General features: G+C 39.5%; 1 protein-coding gene across 1 annotated transcript in view; it reads left to right on the plus strand.

Annotated features, from left to right (window-relative positions):
- Window positions 1-13,100, plus strand: part of GLB1L3 (galactosidase beta 1 like 3) — a 46,380-nt gene extending 33,280 nt beyond the window's left edge. The window contains exons 11-20 of the mRNA XM_045860296.1: window positions 107-244; window positions 841-921; window positions 1,599-1,705; window positions 2,551-2,691; window positions 3,014-3,085; window positions 3,597-3,675; window positions 4,124-4,211; window positions 4,518-4,629; window positions 12,773-12,889; window positions 13,035-13,100. Of these exons, the coding sequence (XP_045716252.1) occupies window positions 107-244; window positions 841-921; window positions 1,599-1,705; window positions 2,551-2,691; window positions 3,014-3,085; window positions 3,597-3,675; window positions 4,124-4,211; window positions 4,518-4,629; window positions 12,773-12,889; window positions 13,035-13,100 (1,001 nt within the window). The remainder of the gene's footprint in view (window positions 1-106; window positions 245-840; window positions 922-1,598; window positions 1,706-2,550; window positions 2,692-3,013; window positions 3,086-3,596; window positions 3,676-4,123; window positions 4,212-4,517; window positions 4,630-12,772; window positions 12,890-13,034) is intronic.
- The last annotated feature ends 8,545 nt before the right edge of the window (window positions 13,101-21,645 follow it).

Consider the following 21,645-nt stretch of genomic DNA (forward strand, 5'->3'; position numbering starts at 1 on the left):
TCTTGACTATGGTAAATAATGCTGCAGTGAACATGGGAGAGCATATATGTCTTATCAAATTAGTGCTTTTTAATTTTCTTTACTTTCTTATCTTTCTCCATTACAGATGTTGAAAAAACTGTGACTGAATTTATCAAATTTGAGATCTCCTTCAACGTATATATGTTCCATGGTGGAACCAACTTTGGTTTCATGAATGGGGCCACACATTTTGACATGCACAGGGGTGTTGTCACCAGCTATGGCAAGTGTTCATTGATTTGGCCACCTGCCAGTGTAGGTACTGATGGACCGTAACAGAGGAGGCTTCAAAAACCTAGTCGGCATCACTGGGTTCTTGACCTATAATATATGTTGAGCATTCAGGATTTTTCACTCTATTTTTCTTCTGTGCTGTCCATAAAGCCCCCAACAGGCTGTCACTGCAGTAGATGGGGCTGCCCATGACTGACAGCTCAGCTTCCATCATCATGTATGTTGACCCATTGACTTGACCCTTCCAAGAGACAGATTACTAATGGTGATTGCTGTAAGGGCATCAATGGTCACAGCTGGGTGATCCAGACTGAGTGAAGAAGGGTGTGTCCATTAGAAAGTGAAATAGAGGATGGGCCCAGTGTCATGGAAGCCTTTGGATCCCAGGAAGGGCTGTGGGGAATGTTCCTAGATTGGCATTAGTGCTCCACAGCCTGGCCTGAGCTGGTGGACCAGGCCAGGAGCAGGAAAGATGGGTTTTCTGTCTTCTGCTCGTGGCTCTGGCCCATCTCATGCCAGAAGTGTGGGAGCATGGTCTGCTGTGTGGGATTGACTGGCCAGTGACAGTGTCCTGATGTCTTGCAGACTATGATGCTGTGCTGACAGAGGCTGGGGATTATACAGAAAAATATTTCAAGCTTCGAAAACTCTTGGGATCTGTCTTAGGTACTCAGCAACCATTCTAACTTGAGCACTGGCCCTCCTCATGAATTGGAAGGGTGGGGAAAGGGAAGGATTTTTTCTATGGGCATAAGCTTAATGAAATGCTTCAGAGCAAGGGTAGCAGTTTCAAATCCTGGTTTTCCCACGTAAAAGTTGTATGGTTTTGCATGAGTGTTTTTAAGCCCTTTAAGCCTCAGTTTCTTCCTTGAAACATGAAAACAGTGATACCAATCTCCTTTATAATTATTGTGAAAATTGAGTTGTGGTTTGTGAAGTTCTTAATATGATGTAATGTAGCATAGCCTTACATACAATAGCAAAAATAATTCTATTTAATTTTGTTTACTTAAATAAAGTTAATTAACCGTCTACCATGTGCTAGAAACTAGGTAAGCACTGGTATTGCTAAAGGCCTAATGTAGAGTTCCTGCTTCCCAAGAGCCTTCAGTCTACACGATCAACACTACCTCTTCAGGTAGTGTCTGTGTCTGTCAGCTTTCTGTGCACACAAAATGGCTCTAACTTAGGTCTTCACAGTTTTTCATACCTCTTGTAGAAGCATAGACATGTGCCAGGCAAGGACCTATTTCTCTGGTTGGCTCTGGGATACAAGCATTTATGTATAGGGATGGGGAGGCTTGGAGGAGGCAGCAGTTATTTCAGGCCCATTTTCATTGCAGCAATTCCCCTGCCCCACTTACCTGAGCTCACTTCTAAGGCTGTGTACCCTTCGGTGAGGCCATCCCTTTACTTGCCGCTGTGGGATGCCCTGCAGTACTTACATGAGGTGAGTGCTGTCTGGGCACTGTAATGTGGGGAGAGGCCTTAGGCCACAGAGTAGAGATTCTTTCAAGGGCTTTTAATGGAAAGTGTGGAAACTAATTCTCTGCATTTTTCCCCAATTTAGAACTATGGGGTAAGACTTACAAGCTCCTTCTTGGGGGACAATTAAAGGGCTTGAACTTGAAAAGTGAGTAGGGGTAGGAGGCAAGGCAGGATATTGGAGGATCCTGCTTCCCAGCTCGAATGAACCCACCTGGTGAATGTTCTTGTGGGGACACAATCCACATGGGACAAGCTGCTGAGCTAGGAACCCGTGAAACTGAGTTTCCAACTCTTCACCACCCACTAGGCCAAATCACTGAACTTTTGTGGGTGCCTACTTGCCCTTTAACATTAGACCTCCTGTCCTATTTTAAATAAAGGATGGAAATTGTTCGGAAAATGTCAGCTCTTAAGTCTGTATTGATTTTACTTCTTCTATTGCCATTTTACATAAAAAGAAGTGCCTGATACCTTGCAGGTGCTAAATAAATATTTGTTTAGTGCATAATTCGTTATTTGACTTTAGTTGTGTTAGAACACAGCATATTCTCTCTGTTAATTCTCACAATTACAGCAATTGTTCCCTCTACTGTGCCCCCACCAACCCAGTTCCCTGGTCAGTGGAAACATAAAGCACAAGAGAGTCATCACATAGCATCTGTTCAGTGTTTCTCACCTAAAGATCTCTTTAGGAGCATCATTTAGGGATCACTAGGAGGTACAATAAAGTAATGACAAGGGTCTTAGGAAGAAGGAGCCTACCTTCCCGTCACCCTAAATCATGTTTCTGCCATGTCTCTCTCACAGCCAATTGTGTCCGGTAAGCCAGTCAACATGGAGTGTCTTCCCATACACAATGGAAGTGGTCAGTCCTATGGATTCATACTGTATGAGACATCCATTTGCTCTGGAGGTCTGCTGCATGCTAATGCTCACGATACAGCACAGGTAGGGTCAGCAGACTGTCTGTGCAGGTAAGCAGAACATTCAGCCTAACTCTGCTATAGGGGAGGGTAGTTAGCCACTGGTCAACTTGACTGTTTAATAGTATTTTTAAGCACCTACTATGTGTGAGGCATTGGAAATACAAAGTCAAACCAACGAGACTAGCTTTCTGCCTTATCATAACCTAAGTCTGTTGGGGTCTCTGTGTTAGCTTCTAGCTACCTGTGAGCATCAAGGCTGGTCCATCCTTACAACCTTTTCCCAAACCTCCCTTCTCCCTTCCTCAGAGAGGCCTACCAATCTGACATCAGCTCTGCTCTTGCAGGTGTTTTTGAATGAGGAAAGCATAGGCATTCTGCATGGTGGTAATCAGAATGTGAACATTCCTGAAGTCAGGGTATGTAATTCAAGAGTCTAGATGCTGCCCTAGACCTCTCACTCAAATGTAAACACAGCCTGCTTCTGACATAGATTACCTCTTTTCTCTGCCGCTGCCCTCAGGGATCGCTTCTCATTTTGGGTCCCAGCAGGAAGCGTCTGTTTAGAGCTATAAGCATAGCTGCATCTCCCAGGCCCAGACATGTCAGGAGCTGCAGCACACTGCTTCCATGTGAATGGTGTTTCCACATTAAGCCCCAAGTCAACCATCAGCCTCTGGTCAGGCCCTATCAAAGGCACAGCTGAGTCTCTCTGCCTTTCCTAAGGCAGACCAGCAGAAGACAGGAGAGACTGAGTGTGGAACAGGAACATACAGGGACCTTATGAGAGAGAGGGAGGAATGCTGGGCTCTGGTGCTTCCCTACCTCCCATTTGCTTGCTTTTCCATCTGGGACTCAGAAAAAAGACTGGGTTCTGGAGTAAAACTTCTGCATGACTGTAGTTCCCATGCACTGGTCTATCCCAAACAGGGATGTCAACTTCTGAGGATCCTGGTGGAGAATCAAGGACGAGTAAATTATTCATGGAAAATTCAACTTCAGCAGAAAGGTGGGCTCTAGGCCTGAGAAACAGGCTCTCTCCATGGCGACCAGACCCTAAGACTGGGGCTATGTACTGGTGGAAGGGAAAAGGAGACATTTAGGCAGTGGGAGACTTGGGTTCTCAGACCAAAGATGCAAACTCCTTTCCTCTTAGTTGTCCTGCCCCCTTCAGTTCTCCAGAGTAGGAACATGGGGCAGTCATGTTGGGTGCTGGCTTGTCTCAGAGCAGGGCCAGACTCCTTGGGAATTTCAGGAAAAGCTCTGATGTTAAGTGGAACATCTCCTCAGTAGTATGAAACCATATAGCGAGAAACTTTCAGTCATAGTGAGTTAGACAAGGGTTTGCCCTCGCATCTGAGCCCTTGTCACAGAGGATATACAGTCTGTGTTCTTTGTCCCAGATATGGAGAATATCCAATGCCAACCATATTCTCCTTCCTACCTCCCACCTGCAGGATTAACTGGATCTGTTACCATCAACAACATTCCCCTGGAAGGCTTCACGATCTATTCTCTGGAAATGAAAATGAGCTTCTTTGAGAGGTATAGTCCCACTTACTCCCAGAAGACACTTGGAAGGATTGGGGAACTCAGAGATTTTATACTCTTCACTTGGCAGATCAAGAGCCCAAGATTCAGGGAACTAAAGTGATTTGCTCAGCATTGTCGAGTCCTTTAGGATCAGAATTGGAATCCTGGAACAAGTCTCCTGGCTCTAATTTTACTGCTCACAGTCTGTTCTATCCCACTGAAACAGAATCCTAGTCCCTGCATGGGAAATCTAGGGTCAATATTGAGACAAATTGGAAACGGGCTTTCGTTGCCCTCAAGGTGTGGCCCTTTTTCCAGGCTCCGCGCTGCCACCTGGAGACCTGTTCCAAACAGCCACCTGGGCCCTGCCTTCTACCTTGGAACCCTGAAGGCTGGCTCTGAGCCTAAGGACACCTTCCTGAAACTGCCAGTGAGTGCACGCTCTCTTCATTTCTGGTGTCTCAAACACTTATCCTTTCTTTCCCTTAAATTTTTTTTAAAATTTCTTTTTGTTTGTTTGTTTTTCTTTGTTATACCTATTCTTTTCTAATGAGTCTTGAAGCGAAGCCATAGTGTTTCTGGCCAGAATATTTCCCCTTTCTTCCTCATTGCCAAACAAGTCACCCTCCATGTTCCAGTCTTTTAAAGGTACCATTTTTTAAACAGTTGCCAGAGGGGAGGGTGGCCGAGGGCTGGGTGGAAAGGGTGAAGGGACTGAGAAATAAAAATTGGTAGTTACAGAATAGTCATGGGGATGTAAAGTACAACAAAGGGACTATAGTTAATAATATTGAAATAACTATATATGGGGCCAGGTAGGTACTTGAAATGTGGGGGAACAACTTTGTAAAGTACATAGTAGTTTAACCACTATGCTGCACACCTGAAACTAATACAAAATAATATTGAATGTAAACTGTAATTGAAAAAAAAGCAACCATTGTTTTGGGGAACTTTGGAGATGACACTAAAACCTGTCTTTTATAAACTACTTTCCTTGTAATTTCAGAATTGTTGTTCCTAATGTAACATCTAATTATCTTCCTAACCACATTAAAATTTTTAGTGATGACAAAATAATACTTCAAAACACAATGGAAAAACTCAATAACAGGTGTAGAGAACAAATGGTGGAAGTTTTCCTTGAAACTCACCCCATTCTATTTATTCTCTACTTCTTAGAAGTAAGCACTACTAGCAGTGTGTGTGATTTCATATATAATTTTGCCAAAACATATACAAAGTCACTTTTTGCATTAATGTGATCATTTCATCCATTATATTCTGCAAATTGTTGTTCTTTGGGAGGTAATTTTTACCTCATATATCTTTTATGTATGAACACACATAGATAGCATAGGTACACAAAACATGAGCATAGACTTGAATAAATATCACAAAGTGAACACCAAATAATTACCACTGAGATGAAAAATGCTGTCGCCAGTCTTCCCAGTGATGGCCGCCCCTCTCCCTGAGAGAAAACCGTTGTCTGTACTCCTAACTCTCTCATTTAGTGTTTCCTCCTTTGACTTTATGTAAATGAAAATAATTGCATGTTTTCTTTATTTTATATGGTTTCTTTTGTTCAATATTGTGGATTCAACCATTAGTGATGTTCATTTTCACAGTCGTACAGGATTTCATTTTATAAATATATCATATTAATATTTTATTTAACCATTCTACTGTTGGTAGCCCTATGTATTATTTTCAGTGTTTGGCTATTCAAAGTAATTGAGGCTGATTTTCTATTTATGTTTATGAATGAGATATCTTTGTCATATTTTTTCTTAAACCATTTTTTAATTTTTCAATTACAGTTGACATACAATATTATATTAGTTTCTGGTATACACTCCAGTGATTAGAAATTATATAACTTGCTAAGTGATCATCCTGATAAATCTCATGCCCATCTGATACCACACATAGTCATTATAATATTACTGACTATATTCCCTGTGCTGTACTTTATAACCCTGTGACTATTCTGAAACTACCAAATAGTACTTCTTAATCCTTTCACCTTTTTCATTCATTCCCCCAACCCCTCTCCTATCTGGCAAACATCAGAATGTTCTCTGTATCTATGAGTTGGTTTCTGTTCTACTTGTTTGTTTATTTTGATTTTTAGATTCAATATTGATAGTTAAGTATTTATTGTCATTTTATTGTAAACCCTTTAACATTTCTTATAATACTGGTTTGATGGTAATGAACTTCTTTAGCTTTTTCTTGTCTGGGAAGCTCTTTATCTGTCCTTTGATTCTAAATGATAGCTTTGCTGAGTAGAGTAATCTTGGTTGTATATCCTTACTTTTCATGACTTTAAGTATTTATTGCCACTCCCTTATGGCTTACAAAGTTTTTGTTGAAAAATCAGTTGATATTCTTATGGAAACTCCCTTGTAGTTAACTAACTGCTTTTCTCTTGCTACTTTTAAGATTTTCTCTTTGTCTTTAACCTTTTTTAAAAAATCTCCTCCTACCTCCTCTCTGATTACTGTCAGTTTGTTCTTACTTTCAATATCTCTGGTTATATTTTGCTTGCTTGTTTGTTTTGTTGATTAGGTTCCACTTTTATAGGTAAGATCATATGGTATTTTTCTTTCATTGTCTGGCTTATTTCACTTAGCATAATGCTCTCTAGATCCATCCATGCTGTCATGAAGGATAGGAGTGCCTTCCTTCTTTCTTTCTGCTGTGTAGTATTCCATCATGTAAATGTGCCACAGTTATTTGATCCACTCATTTACTGATGGACACTTAGGCTGTTATTGTAAGTTTTGCTACTATGAACACTGGGGTGCATAGGTTCTTTTGAATTGGTATTTCAGGGTTCTTAGGGTATAGTCCCAGAAGTAGAATTGTCAGGTCAAAAAGGCAGTTCCATTTTTAGTTTTCTGAGGAAATTCCATATTGTTTTCCACAGTGGCTGCACCAGTATGCATTCCCACCAACAGTGCACTAGGGTTGTCTGTAATCTTTTGCATATTAATTATGATGTGCCTTGCGGTAGGCCTCTTTGGCTTCATCTTATTTGGGACATTCTGTGTTTCTTGGACTTTTATGTCTTATTTCCTTCATTAGGTGAAGGAATTTTCTGTCATTATTTTTTCAAATAGGTTTTCAGTTTCTTGCTCTCTCTCTTCTCCTTCCAGCTCCCCCATGATGCAAAGGTTAGTACACTTAAAGTTGTGTAGAGGCTCCTTACACTGTCTTCATATTTTTTGATTCTTGTTCTTTTTTCTTTTTCCTCTTCTAATTGGGTGGTTTTTGCTATTCCAAGTCACTGATTTAATTTTTGGCATAATTTACTCTATTGTTGATTCCTTATAAATTATTCTTCATTTTAATTAGCATATCCTTCATTTCTGACTGGTTCTTTGTATGGTTTCTATGTCCTTTTTTATGCTGTTGAAGTTCTCACCAAGTTCCTTGAGCATCCTTATAACCATTATTTTGAACTCTGTATCTGGTAGTGTGTTTGCCTCCATTTCATTTACTTATTTTTCTGGAGAGTTCTCCTGTTCATTCATTTGGGATCTGTTTCTTTGTCTCTGCATTTTGTCTGCCCCCATGTTTCTTTCTATGCATTTGGTAGAGTTGCTATGTCTCCCAAACTTGGTAAAATAACCTTGTGTAGTACATGTCCTGTAGGGCCCAGTTTCCATCTGAGCTGGGCACTCCAGATGTGCCCCTTTGTGGGCTATGTGCACTGTCCTGTTGCAGTAGAGCTGTGATTGCTCTCAGCATGCCTAGAAAAGATTGGCCCCCAGGCTGTTCAGCTGTGAGGATCAGCTGCAACTAGAACAGAGGAGCTGCTATGCTGGAGTCAACCCTACAGCTTCAGAGGGGCTTTGATGCTCCCTGTGTCTGCCCCCTCAGTGGGTCACTGGTGGAGATGGTAGGGTTGAAATCCAACATGGCCAGAAACTATCTACCAGGTGCACTGGCTTTGGAGCATCCTGGGAGGTGTAACATCATCAACCACCTGAACCCTGCCTGAGCGCCACCAGCACAAGCTACAGAGTGATCTGCAGATTTCTGCTAATTGTGATGGGCTTGGAATTGCCCAGAAGAGACCAGGCTGCAACTGAAGGCCAGCTGCTGCTAGTGCTGGGCCCAGGGCCACTTAGCAAGAGGTAGGGGCCAGATGCTGCATATTTGAGGGATTTCAGGAAAGTCTGAAGCATGAGGCAAGAGAGGCCAGTTGTATGGAAAAGCCCTGAGAATGGCTACATTAGGCCTGCAAGTTGGGTGCAGCCAAGTCTCAGGGAATCACCAGTGTGGGGCAAACAGTGTGAGTCACACTGATGGAGACTCGGATACAGCGCCCACCTGTTGGCTCTGTGGAAGGTGGGGGTCTTAGAAAAGGGACAATGACCTCTGCCATCACTTTTGTCTGGCAGAGAGCTGTCCCTGCCCTGCCCAGCTCTTTCCCCAATGCCAGAAAATTTAGTTCCTCTGTTTATGTCCCTGGTTCCTTTCAAGCTGTTTTCCCAGTGCTGGAGCTCAGAGGGAGTGAGTCTGAGTAAGTTCCTGTGTGGACCCTTTAAGAGGAACTGCCTGGGACTCCAGAAGTCCTTCATCTCATTCAGCCACAATCCTCATTGGTTTTTACAGCCAGAAGTTATGGGGACTTGTCTTCCTGGCCTTGGAGCCCTGGTGTGGTGGAATGGGGGAACTGGTGTGGGGCTGGGACCTCTTGCTCCTCAGGGAGGACATCTGCAGCCAAGATATCCCTTCCGATACTAAATTGCTATGTGTGAGTGTGGGACCTGCCTGTTGCATGTTCCTACCCCTCCTACCAGTCTGGATATGGCTTCTTCTTTAAAACTCTAGTTGTAAGACTTCCATTCAGTTAGATTTCAGGTAGTTCCCCAGGATGGTTGTTCTGTAGTTTAGTTGTATTTTTGATGTAGTTTGTGGGAAGATGTTAGTACCATGTTTATCTACACTGCCATCTCGATTGGAAGTCTTATTTGTCAGGTTTTATTACCAAAGTTTAATGCCTTCAAAAATTGAGAATTAGAATTTATATAAGATTGGTATTATTTTTAAAGTATTTGGTAGACTTTATCAAAGGAATCATCTAGAGCCTACATTTTCTTTGTGGGAAAGTTTGTTAAGAGTGGATAAAATCCCTTCAAGATTAAAGTATTCTTTATCTGTTTCCTTAAAAGTTTAAATAAAATACATTTTTCTAAGGTTTTTTCCATTTCATCAAAATTTTCAAATATATTATGTTTAATTTGTTTATTTTTAATGTCTGAATCATCTGTAGTAACATTTCTTTTTTTTTCCACAAATCTCACTAGAACATTACCATTTTGTTAATTGTTCAAAGAATGAATGTTTGCCTGTGACTGTTACTATATATATATTTCTTGTTTAATTTCTGCCATTACCTTTATTATTTTGTTTATTTCACTTTTTATCACAGGTGTTATCTGCTTTCTTTTTATAATTGCTTTAAATATGTAATTAGATAACTGATTTTTAACCTTTACTCTTTTAAATATATATTTAGGTTATTATTTTTCATTTACGCATGGATTTGATTGCATCCATAAGGTTATAAAAATTATTGAGGACATTTTATGGTACCTTTTTCTTATCAATTTCTTGTATAATTGCACTGTGGTCTGAGAACTTTAAAATGTTAAAGGTGAAGGGTTTATAGAAACAAGTATAAAAGACACATGGACAAAACTAGGTGGGGTGGAAATGGGAGGAAGGTGGGGAGGGCTGGGGGGTGGGCTGGGATGGGAGTAAAAGACAGAAAACTGTACTTGAACAACAATTAAAATTAAAATTTAAAAAATTGTTAACATTTGTTTAGTACAATGTATGATCAAATTTATAGAGATTCTGATGTATAGTGGAAAGAATATGTGTATTCTGTTGTCTTAGATCAATATTCTACACATCAATTAGTTCAATTTTGTTAATCATCTTATTTCAAATGTTTTATGTCTGGATTCCTATTTGTTTTGTTTATTAGCTATTGAAGCATTGTATGAAAATTTACCACTGTGGCTGGAATTTGATTTCTCCTTTTATTCTATCAGTGTTGCTTATATACTATTTTGAATCTTTGCTTTTAGCTTCTCTTTATTTTATATATACTCATATAAATATACTCATTTTATATATACTCATATTTTATATATATTCATATAAAATTTTTTCATCAGGAGATATTCCTATTTATTGCTAGCAATGCTTCTTGCCTTAATGTAATTTTTTCTGATATTAATAGAGCTATAGCAACTTTCTTTTACTTAATATTTACCTATTATAATTTTTCATTGTTGTCTTTTATTTTTAATACCTTTATTTTTTAAATGATTTTATTATACATAACATATAACTGCTTTATTTAAAATGTAGTACAGCAATTTTTGTCTTTTAACTGGAGTATTTCAGAGACTATAATTGTATATGTTAGACCATTTAGGTATACCTTTTTTGTCTCTTTCTGTCTTGTGTTTTTTTCTTCTTTCTTTCCCCTCTGAGTCTCATTTTGGAAAATTTCTCCTTTTCTCATTACTCATCTTTGTAATTCTCTGTTTATCTATATTCTCTATTTAGTTTTATCTAATCTGCTATTCAAAACATCTGCTAAATTCTTAATTTTTATTATTACATGTTTCAGTTCTATGTTTTTATTCTATAACTGTATCTGTTTTTATTTGTGAAAAACTTAATTAAATTCATGGGGTGACATTGGTTGATAACATTACATGAGCTTAATTGGGGCAGTGTCATAATGCATCGTCTGTGCACCGCGTTGCGCTCATCCCCCAGAGGTTAGCATCCTTCCATCACCGTATGCTCAACTCCCTTTACTCTTCTCAACCGCCCTCATCCCCTTTTTCCTCTGCAAACCGCCATCCTGTTTTCTGTGTCAATGAGTTTGTTTTTGTCTGTTAGTTTTATTTGTTTATTTGTTGCTTTCTGTTTTATATTCCACACATGAGTGAAATTATATGATTCTTATCCTTTTCTGCCTACTTTACTTCACTCAGCATGATGTTCTCAAAATTCATTCATGTTTTTAAAAATGGCAGTATTTCATCTTTTCTTACTGCTGAGTAGTGTTCCAGTGTATATATTACCACATCTTCTTTATCCATGCATCCACTGAAAGACAGTTGGGTTGTTTCCATATCTTGGCCACCATGAACAATGCTGCAGTGAACATAAAGGATCAATATCTTTATGAATAAATGTTTTCAAACTTTTTAGGTATATATCCAGAAGAGGGATTACTGGGTCATATGGTAACTGTAGTTTTAATTTTTTGAGGAATCTCTATACTGTATAGAGGAATCTCTGTACTGTTTTCCATAGTGGCTGTACCAGTTTACATTCCCACCAGGAATGCATGTGTGTTTCTCTCCACAACCTCTTCAACAATTGTTATTTCTTGTCTTACTGATAATAAACTATAGCCTTTTGTGTAGTTTACACTTCTCTGTCAACATTCTAAGTCTTGTCTTTTATCTCTTTGGACATACCAATTTATTGACATAATTATTTCAAAGCCTGTGACTTGTAAACCCATGATCTGTATCATCTGTACATCTATTTTGTTGTCTGTTATTCCTCTCTAGTTTTATTATATTGTTTCCCTCACCACCTGCTTGGTTATTTTTTCAACTGACTGCAGACTTTATGAAAAGTGCTAGAAATAATTCGAGGCCTAAAATGTTAGAGGATTTACAACCACTTCTGGGGGTGACCAGGGACACTAGACCTACTACAGTTGCAAAGACTGAAACGATTTGAATCAAGGCTTCCATCCAGTGACTGGACTGTTTTTAATTTACTCTTCTTCTAGGGTGCAGACTCTCAGGTTCCTAACCCAGGGTGTATATTATTTAATAAGGTTCCCTGGCATCTGCTTTTTGTTCCTTGAAACTTGTGAGACTATGAAAAGTTCCACTCAGCTACTCCTTCCTAAACAGGCAGATGTCTCTAGTGGAAGAACTGCCCCAATGTCTCCTTGTCTCTCAGTTTTCTTCTCCTGGACCTTGGCCCTGTAATTCTTCACTGTGTTGAAGCAAATAAAAAATCATGCAGCTTTTACAGCTGCTCTCATCAGTAGTGTTCCTCTGTATTACCTAGTACTTATTTCTGGAAGCAGAAGACCTGCTGTTAAAACATATGTAGTTTTATCCACCATAGGGCAGGAACAATAGTAACACTAGCACTAAAATGTTGGTTCATGTTTTCTCTGTCATCCCTAGACCAGGTACAACAGGGTCAGACTTCTAGAAGTTTGTAAACTCACTTTCACTTTCAGTGCCATAAAGTGTCTGTCCTTTTTATTGTATTTTCCATGTTCCCTTGTACTCCCTTTCCCCCAATACACCACACTGTTGTCCTTGTCCATAAGTCCTTTTTCCTTTTTGCTGTATCCCTCCACACCCTATACTCCCCTCTTAGCTGTCATCCTGCTCTCTGAGTCTGTTTCTATTTGTTCTCACTGCTCAAGTGCCTTAGATTTTCTGTTCCCAGTGTGAATCTGTTTCCATGTCTCAAGCCTCCATCCTTTCCAGAACTGGAAATATGGATTTGTGTTCATCAATGGACGTAACCTTGGGCGATATTGGTACATTGGACCACAGGAAACACTTTATCTTCCTGGTGCCTGGCTTCATCCAGAAGACAATGAGGTGAGTCACCCCCACCCCTGCCTCTATGTGTCACAAATATTAAGATCTGCCTTCACCCCCAGAATGCAAATTGTAGTGTCTGTCACATCCTGTACTGAATAGACTTACCCTTTCTTACTGTTAGTCTTTTTTTTTTTCTTCCTAGATCATCCTGTTTGAAAGAAGCAAGAGTGGTTCATATATCCAAACCACAGATAAACCCAAGCTTTAACACTAGGCCGTAACATTTTTTGTTGTGGATTGTTGGTGTTCATCTACAAACAGTTTTCAGGAGGAAGACTTATGTCTAGAACATCAAACATACTGTTGCCTGCAATAGCAAATATGTGAAAATAACTTTTAGTGGGAAAATTGTTATAAATATTGTAGTATATCAATATGATGCCTATTTTTCAATATTAAAAACTCTTCAAAACTTCAGTGACTGATTTACCTAAAGCTGAATCTTTAGGATGTTCTTATTCTCTAATTAAATGTACCTATAGACAGATATGAATAAAATAAAAACATGTTTTATTTCTGCTTTTTAGTATTTAGATGGGAGGAAGTGAAGGATCTCTAACACAAGAGAGAGTAAGAGTTACTTCTCTGTCCATGCTAGAGTGTTGTATATGCTGGCTGGCAAGCACCTGGGCTCTGTGCATGTGTAAGAGGGGGAACGCCAAGGAGAGTGAACAATGTCTCTAGGCATTTCTCTGCAGCCTGAGTGTCTCTGAGATGACCTGGTGCATCACATCCAATCAGAAGAAACAGAAACTTGGTTGGTTGGTTTTGACTGCATGACAGCTAAGCCTGGCACTGAGCACTCTGTGACTTATCACTCCTCAGCCATCTGGGTATCATCAAAGCTCTTACTGCTTGTGGGCAGATGTTAGTGAGATGCGGCACACAGACATGAATAACCTAACTGATTTTTTAAAATGACACCTTTGAAAACTAATCACATTCTTATAATCAAAATATAGCATTTGGCCAAAATTCAGACCAATGCATGATAACAACATGCTACAACCTTGTTAAAAATAGTGCTTAAAAGCTTTAAGAAATGTAACAAGTAACCTGGTTGTCCAAAGGGAAAAAGAAAAATCCCTGTTTGGTATGAGGACAAAGTCAGATTATCTTCTCTCCCAGTAATCTGAATGGCTGGTTTAGAAGATGAAAATTCTAACATGTATTCTACACAATTCCTGCATAAATTTATTCTCCAGGGCTCTAGACTCAAACCCATGAAATCTATGGAAAAACTATAGAATAATAGAGAAAACCAGGAGTAATAATCATGAAAATCATGGAAATGTACTGTATTTCACATGCAATATATACATCATTTCTAAACTTAACCATCATGCAACATATCTGTTTTGTAAATGGAAAAACCCAAGTTTAAAGAGGTGTTTGACTATGTCTCTTCTTTTGTTTATACCTCAGCTGCCTACCTATGTCAATCTTTTCTGAGTGTAAACACAAGCCTACTGTCCAGAATATATCCTACTCATGTATTAGAGAGAAATGCTCACAGCTTAGAATCCCTTATGCAGTAAAAGTGCCTTTCAGAGAAAAGAAAACAAAACACAGACCTTTTAGACAAACAAAAGGTCAAGAGATTTTATCATTAAAATATCTACACACTGAAGGAAATTCTGAAGCAGCCTTTCTCAGCTGGGTTCCATAAAAGAATTTAGCCTTACAGAAAATATTTTCAGGGATTACTTTATTTCTTACTTTCTAACATATTTTATTGATTTAGCTGTTACAGTTGTCCCAATTTCCCCCCTTTGCTCCCCTCTGCCCAAAACCCCCATTCCCTCCAGCATTCCCCCCACTTAGTTCCTATCCATGGGTCATGCATATAAGTTCTTTGGCTACTACATTTCCTATACTGTTTTTAACACCTCCCTGTCTGTTTTGTACTTACCAATTTGTACTTCTTAATCCCTGCATGCTTTCCCCCATTCTCCCCCTTCTCCGTGCCATCTAATAACCGCCCAAATGACCTCCATATCTATGATTCTGTTCCTATTCTGCTTGTTTGCTTGGTTTGTTTTCTTAGTTTCTTTGCTTAGTTTTATATTCAGTTGTTGATAGTTGTGCATTTGTTGCCATTTAGTGTTCATAGCTTTAATCTTTTTCTTATATAGTTCCCTTTAGCATTTCATATAAAAATGGCTTGGTGATGAGTTCATCACTTTTTACCTTGCCTAGGAAGCACTTTATCTGCCATTCACTTTTAAATGATAGCTCTGCTGGATAGAAATAATCTGAGTTGCAAGTCCTTGCTTTTTATCACTTTGAATACTTTTTGCCAGTCCCTTCTAGCCTATAAAGTTTCTTTTGAGAAATCAGCTGATGGTCTTATGGTAACTCCTTTGTAGGTAATACTCTGCTTTTCTCTTGCTGCTTTTAAGATTCTCTCTTTATTTTTAACCTTTGGTATTTTAATTATGATGTGTCTATCTTGCTGTGGTCCTCTTTGGGTCCAACTTGTTTGGGACTCTCTGTGTTCTTTGACTTGTATGTTTATTTCCTTCACCAAATTAGGAAAGTTTTCTTTCATTATTTTTTCAAATAATTTTTCAATTTCTTGATCTTCCTCTTTTCCTTCTGGCACCTCTATGATTCAGATGTTGGTATGTTTGGCAATTCCCAGAGGCTCCTTATTCTATTCTCCTTCTTTTGAATTCTTTTTTCTTTTTGCTTTTCTGATTGAATGCTATTTTCTTCCCTATGTTCCAAATTGTTGATTTGAATCTTGGCTTCATCCCCACCACTGTTGTTCCCCTGTGGAATTTTCTTTATTTCTCTTAATGCAACCTTCATTTCTGCCTGGGTCTCTTTTATGCTGTTGCAGTATCTAATGATTTTTGTGAGCATCCTGATAACTGATGTTTTGAACTCTGCATCTGATAGGTTGCTTATCTACATTTTGTTTAGTTCTTTTCTTGGAGTTTTGTTCTGTTCCTTCATTTGGGCCATATTTCTTTGTCTCCTCAATTTGGCAGCCCCCATGTGTGTTGCTGTGTGTTAGAAAGAGCTGCTTTGACTCCCACTCTTGGTAGCTTGGCCTATTGTACAAAAGGCACCCATTTGGAATGAACCCAAGCATTCACTCTATCACTGAGAACATAGTGCTGCCTTAAGTGATCCCATCTGCTCACACCTGGAGCCTATCCTTCCTTGGTCACTGGACCCCATCCACTTCACCTAGTTAAGGATATTGCTCTGGAAATTCTCCAAGGTCTCTACTACCTCACTTGTTTTTACTTTTTATCACAATCACTATTGGCATACACACATGCTGTAGTTTCTCCCATTGAAACTAAAAATGAAAATAGAACACTACCTTTGACTCAGAGTCAAGAGCCACCAGCCACTGTCTCAATTATTTATTTCCCTTTCCAACAAATATCCTTGAATGAGTTCTCTATATTCACTTTTAGGCTCTTCTTTACCCTTTCGAAGCTCATTCAGTCAGCTTCTCCAATTGTATTCCCTGACTCCACACAAGCTGCATGCATCCTAGTCATCCAAAACTTTCCACTACTGAACCCATTGGTCCATTCTCAGTCTTCCCTTAACCTGTCAGCATATAATGCATCTCATCACCTCTTCCTCCTCAGTTACTTTTCCCCATTGGCATTCAGGATACTATCCTTCCTGAGTTTTCTTCCTGCCTCACTGGCTGCTCTTTTTCATCCACATTTGCTGGTTCCTTCTCCTTTCCCAAGATTGGGTGCTCCAGGGCTCATCCTTGGTTCTTTTTGTCTGTCCCCACTTTGTTGGTGATCTCACCCAGGTCTTTGCCTTTAGATACCAGCTCTGGGTCAACTCCTACATTTATATCTCCATCCCAGCCCTCTTTCCTGAACTGCAGGCTTGTAGATTTAACAGCTTACATGATATCTCTGCTTGAAAGTCTCTGACACATGGACATGAGGTAACATAGGGGAATGATGGTGGGAGGTAGGGTATGGGGAGGAGGGAAACAAAGTGGAGAAAAAAATAGGACAACTATAATAGCATAATCAATAAAATATATTTAAAAAATAAAAAAAAAATAAAATGAATGTTGACCCTTCTAAAGAAAAAAGAAAGAATCTTGAAGGTATGTCAAACTCAATCAGCCCACTCTGAGCTTCTGATATTCCCCTATGAACCCACTCCCCACAGCCTTCTTCATCTCAGATAAGGGCAGCTCCAGTTCCTTCAGTTTCTTAGACCCAACATGTTGGGGTCATTCTTCAGTCCTCTTTATTTCTCTTATCCCACAAATAGTTCAGGAATCACAACCACCCTCTTGTCTTTGCTTTCAAAGTATTTCTAGAAATACCCTTCCACTGTTACCTCCTTGTCTGAGACACCATTTCTCATGGCCTCACATGGATGACTGCAGTAGCCTAACTGGTCAACTTTTCTCCACTCCTGCCCACTCCCAGGGATTCTCCATACAGCAGCCAGAATGATCTTTAAAGCATAATTGATGTCATGTCATAGCCTACAATGGCTCCACATTTCATGCAGGTCAAAACCCCCTCTGAAAGGCCTATCAGATGAGGCCCCTGCGTTTCTCTGACCCCACCTCCTACAGTTCTTGCCCTCCCCTTCCCTTGTGGTCCTCCTTGTAGTTCCTAGAACTCAGTGTCATGCCACAGCCTGAATGCCTTTGCACTAGAGATTCTGTCTGCATGTAGAGCCCTTCCCCAATATCAGCATGCCTGGCTAACTACCACCTCTCTCAGATCTGTGTTTAATTAACAGCCAGTAAGACCTCTTCCATGTATGCCCCTTCCCACCACACTCCCAATCTACCTTCCTTTATCTACTTTCTTTTTTGCTATGGAATTTATTATCATTGAACATACTCTACAACTTATGCATTCATGTGTTAATTTTTGTTGTCTTTCTTCTGCAGCTAGAATATAAGTTTCAAAGCGATCTTTGTTTTGTCCATTGATGTATCCAAGTACCTAGAATAGCGTTTAGCATATAGCAGTAATTAAACATTTGTTGATTCCTTCTTAATGAATAAAATGCTGTTGAATTAGATCTCTGGCTTTTCAGCTCTCCAATGGTTGATGATAAAAAGTGATATTTTTAGACTATCAAGGCCAACAACAATGTTTGGTACACCCCTTCTCTCTGCACACAGGCCCCTTTCTGTCCCATTGACATACCTTTTGGTGTGTTTTGGGGTGAAAAAACCTTACTACTGACAAGGAGAAAATTCTGACGTGTCCTAAATTCATTTACAGGAGACCAGAGAGGAGAAAGAAGAGACAATGGAGGTTACTCAGTTAACAACTGCAGGGCAAAGCCAACAAAGTACTCTTTGCATTCACTAGTGTATGTTGGAACTTTGAATTAACATCCATATGACTATGTCCACTGTTAATGTAAGAAATGTCCAAACTTGCGGGAAATTTTTATAAGAGTGTATTTGAGCCAAACTGATGAGGTATACAAGGAGCAAAATCTCAAATGCTCCGAAGAATCAGTTTTGCAGGTTTTTAAAAAAATTTGTCAATTATAATTGACATTCAGTATTATTGTATACACTCATCAGCTTCAGGACTCGTCAAACCCTGTACTCATTGCATTTTGATGAGAAAAAAGTGTTTCAGCACTCGGTGCTTGCTCAGAACTCATCACACTTGCTAAAACTTAGACGAGTCATGACACCACCCAGCAAGAGAAAATGCTTCATCACTCATCACTTGCTTGTCAACTTGGGCACTCTTTCTGAGTTCCCCAATGAATTAACGATGAGTACTGAGCACTGTTTTTGTTATAGTTCTGTGAAAAATCCTATTGATGTTTTGATAGGGATTGTATTAAATCTATAGATGGGCATTTTAAGCTTCTTTTATGCATTTGTAATTATAAGAGTTAGGAGAAAGCCAGGCTGGGATTGGATTATAGAACAGTTCATGAGATTATATGCCTTCTTGAGGGTGGTTATGACATTTTAAAGGTGTGGTAACCTGGATGCAGAGAAAGCCTGACAGGGCTCACTTAAGGCAAAGGTAACCCTGTCACCACAAAGCTATGAGCCTGGGGCAAGACTCTGGACCGTGACCTGCCCAGTTAGGAATTTATGATCAGATCACCCTGGGAAGTTACTTTTCATACAACTCCTTTTTTTTCGTCTACATAGCCCTGCTGCTGGTGGTTCACATTGCATTCCAAGCACCTGTTTGTTTTTTTCTTGCTAGCAATGGCCTAAACAACTTTTTAAAATATTTTGGCCATGAAAGTTTTTGCTTAACACTACCCATCTTAACATACATCTGTTTTCCTTTTTCTTTTTCAAGATCAAATCTTCCCAAGACTTAGTACGTTTTTTTTTTTGTTTTTTTTTTTGTCTTGGTTTACAACTGTCTTCATTTATTCTTACTTTCTTTGCTCAAGATTCTTTAACAACTTGACATCATAACAGGACTCCTCTTGTAATCCCAAGGAAAGGGGCTGGAGAGCATGAGTAGAGAGGGCTGGCCCAAGGTGTCTTTTCACAGGGACATGGTAAGGAGGAGGTTGCTATATCATGCTCCAGGGGCCCAAATGGCTGTACTATCGCAGAAGCCACATTTTGCATCTTGCCCTCATGACTTAAAAAGAAATTTTTCCAAACGTTTCCTAAAATTCAGATACACTATATATGAGGCATTAGCACAGTGCACTCAAAAATGAGATGTGTGAAAGAATGAATAACTGACCTATAAACCTGTGTGGCACCTATTGAAAATAAAAAGTGAAACAGCTGCTGAGGTTGGTTTGGCACCATTATTTTTCTTGAGTGTGTCCACTGAGCTGATTCTGAATGATTGCAGCTTTTACTCTCCCCGTGCTTTTCAGTGCACATTTCGGGAAATACCACCGATTATATGGGATGCATGAATTCTCTGGAAAGGAACAATTTTCTCCAAAAATGCTCTCTGGGCCTGTTGGAGCCCTGACTTCGCGTGGTGGGCTGAGGACAACACGACTTCATTTTCTTTAAAGAACATTTCTTTCATTTTTCTGTACCAGAATCCTGGACACCAGAAAGGAGGCCTGTGAAGAAGATTCCCATGCACCAGGGACTCCTCACCATCCCCCACACTTTGCAGGACTGATTTGTGTGTGTTCTCATCAGGCCAGATTGCTAACTGTAGCCTGTGTCCCCAGGGATATGAGTATTTCATTTTCTGCTTTAGGTTAAGATCATTAAACATGATGGAAAAGAGTATCTTGAGAGTATCTTGCTAATATTGTAAAAACCAAAAAGTCTTGGGTCCTCAGTAAAAGTCATCTCATATTAATGCCATCTTTGTAGCACTCTTCTTGGTATGAAGTCCAGATAAAGTAAAATTGTTCTTAAACAGCAAGTAGGGTGTGTCTACAGTTCTGCACTTCCCACAAAGTTAAGGGGTAATGATTTTTTATGAAGCACAGTTATTTACATTTTTCTCCCACAAATAAAAACAAAGGACACAAGAATGGGCTCAGCATTTGAGGGTTTTATAGCCCATGTTAACAAGTTTTTCCTAATACTTAAACAATATTAAGATCTGTTACTGTTTCAGTAACTTAAGGATACCCTGATGTCTATCAGGGTAAGGACACCCTACACTTGTGTCAGCTGTGGGGGTGAATGTGGGTGGGGTGTGTCTGGGATAGGCCTCCACAGGTAGAAAGGGGGCTAACCGTTGACATTTTCTACATACATCTCATGGGCTTTTATCCAAATTATACCAAAATATTTTCATCATGGTCTTAACAACTGTCAAACGATTATATGTCTTAAAAAATAAAGAAAAAGTACCAATGACCTTGGAGAGGGCATTAAGAGGGAGCCACTGCTCCTCGTGGGGATAGCTAGGAGCGTTTCTGGCCCTGCTGTCAGCACTGGATGCTGTGCAAAGTCCTGGCCACGCTCTCATTGTGGCAGGTCCACCCCACACAACTGTTCACTTGTTTGTTCACCTCTTCTTGGTTTAACTTTTGCTATTTGACTGAATATTTGGTTAATTCTAGAAAAAGGACCCTTCACATTAAACTCTATGTGTTTTTGTTTTGAGAAATAAAATCCCTTTTTGTTACTACCAGCTTTACAAGTTCAAAACTGCACACAAGTGTAGGAAATGGTTTTAAAACATGCAATGGATATTTTCCAGAAACCCTGATGCCCTGAAAACACATTAGCCTCCCTAGAAAATGTTTAGATTTTCTTTCAGTAATATCTGTATTTTGTTCTTGGGATAAGTTGGGTTTGTGATAAAACCAAAGTTTTGTCCAAATATTACACAATGTCCTTCGTGAAATAATTCTGTTCTAGAATGATAATTTTATTTGTCTTTTTCTAAAATGTGAGGGTTTTATCTGAAGTTTTTAAAAATAAAAACTTAAAAGTGCTGGGAGTCAAGACAAGAAAATGACTCGAAGAAACCAAAGGTGCCCACAACCGCCTCCCCACCCACTATGCCGCACTCCCCTCTCCGTGATAATTCAAAGGTGAAACACACACAGCCATTAAATACATCTAAAGGATGTTCTACAATGTCCTGATTCTTCACATGGTAAGTCACTATTTCAAAATTATTTCTCTTCACACTCGGAATTGTTTTAGGAGCGTGCACTGTCTTTGCATGCGCCTTTAATACAAGCCTGCTAAGGTAGCGCGGTGGGAGTGACTTGACCTTCGTGCTCCTTCAACCCCTGTTCAAGGACTGGTTGAACCACGTGTGCTGTACTTCTACACGTGTTTGCACGTGGAGGAAAAC

The sequence above is a fragment of the Phyllostomus hastatus genome, unplaced genomic scaffold, assembly GCF_019186645.2.
Source record: "Phyllostomus hastatus isolate PE091 unplaced genomic scaffold, TTU_PhHast_1.1 phas_scaffold_193, whole genome shotgun sequence".
Classification (NCBI taxonomy): Eukaryota; Metazoa; Chordata; class Mammalia; order Chiroptera; family Phyllostomidae; genus Phyllostomus; species Phyllostomus hastatus.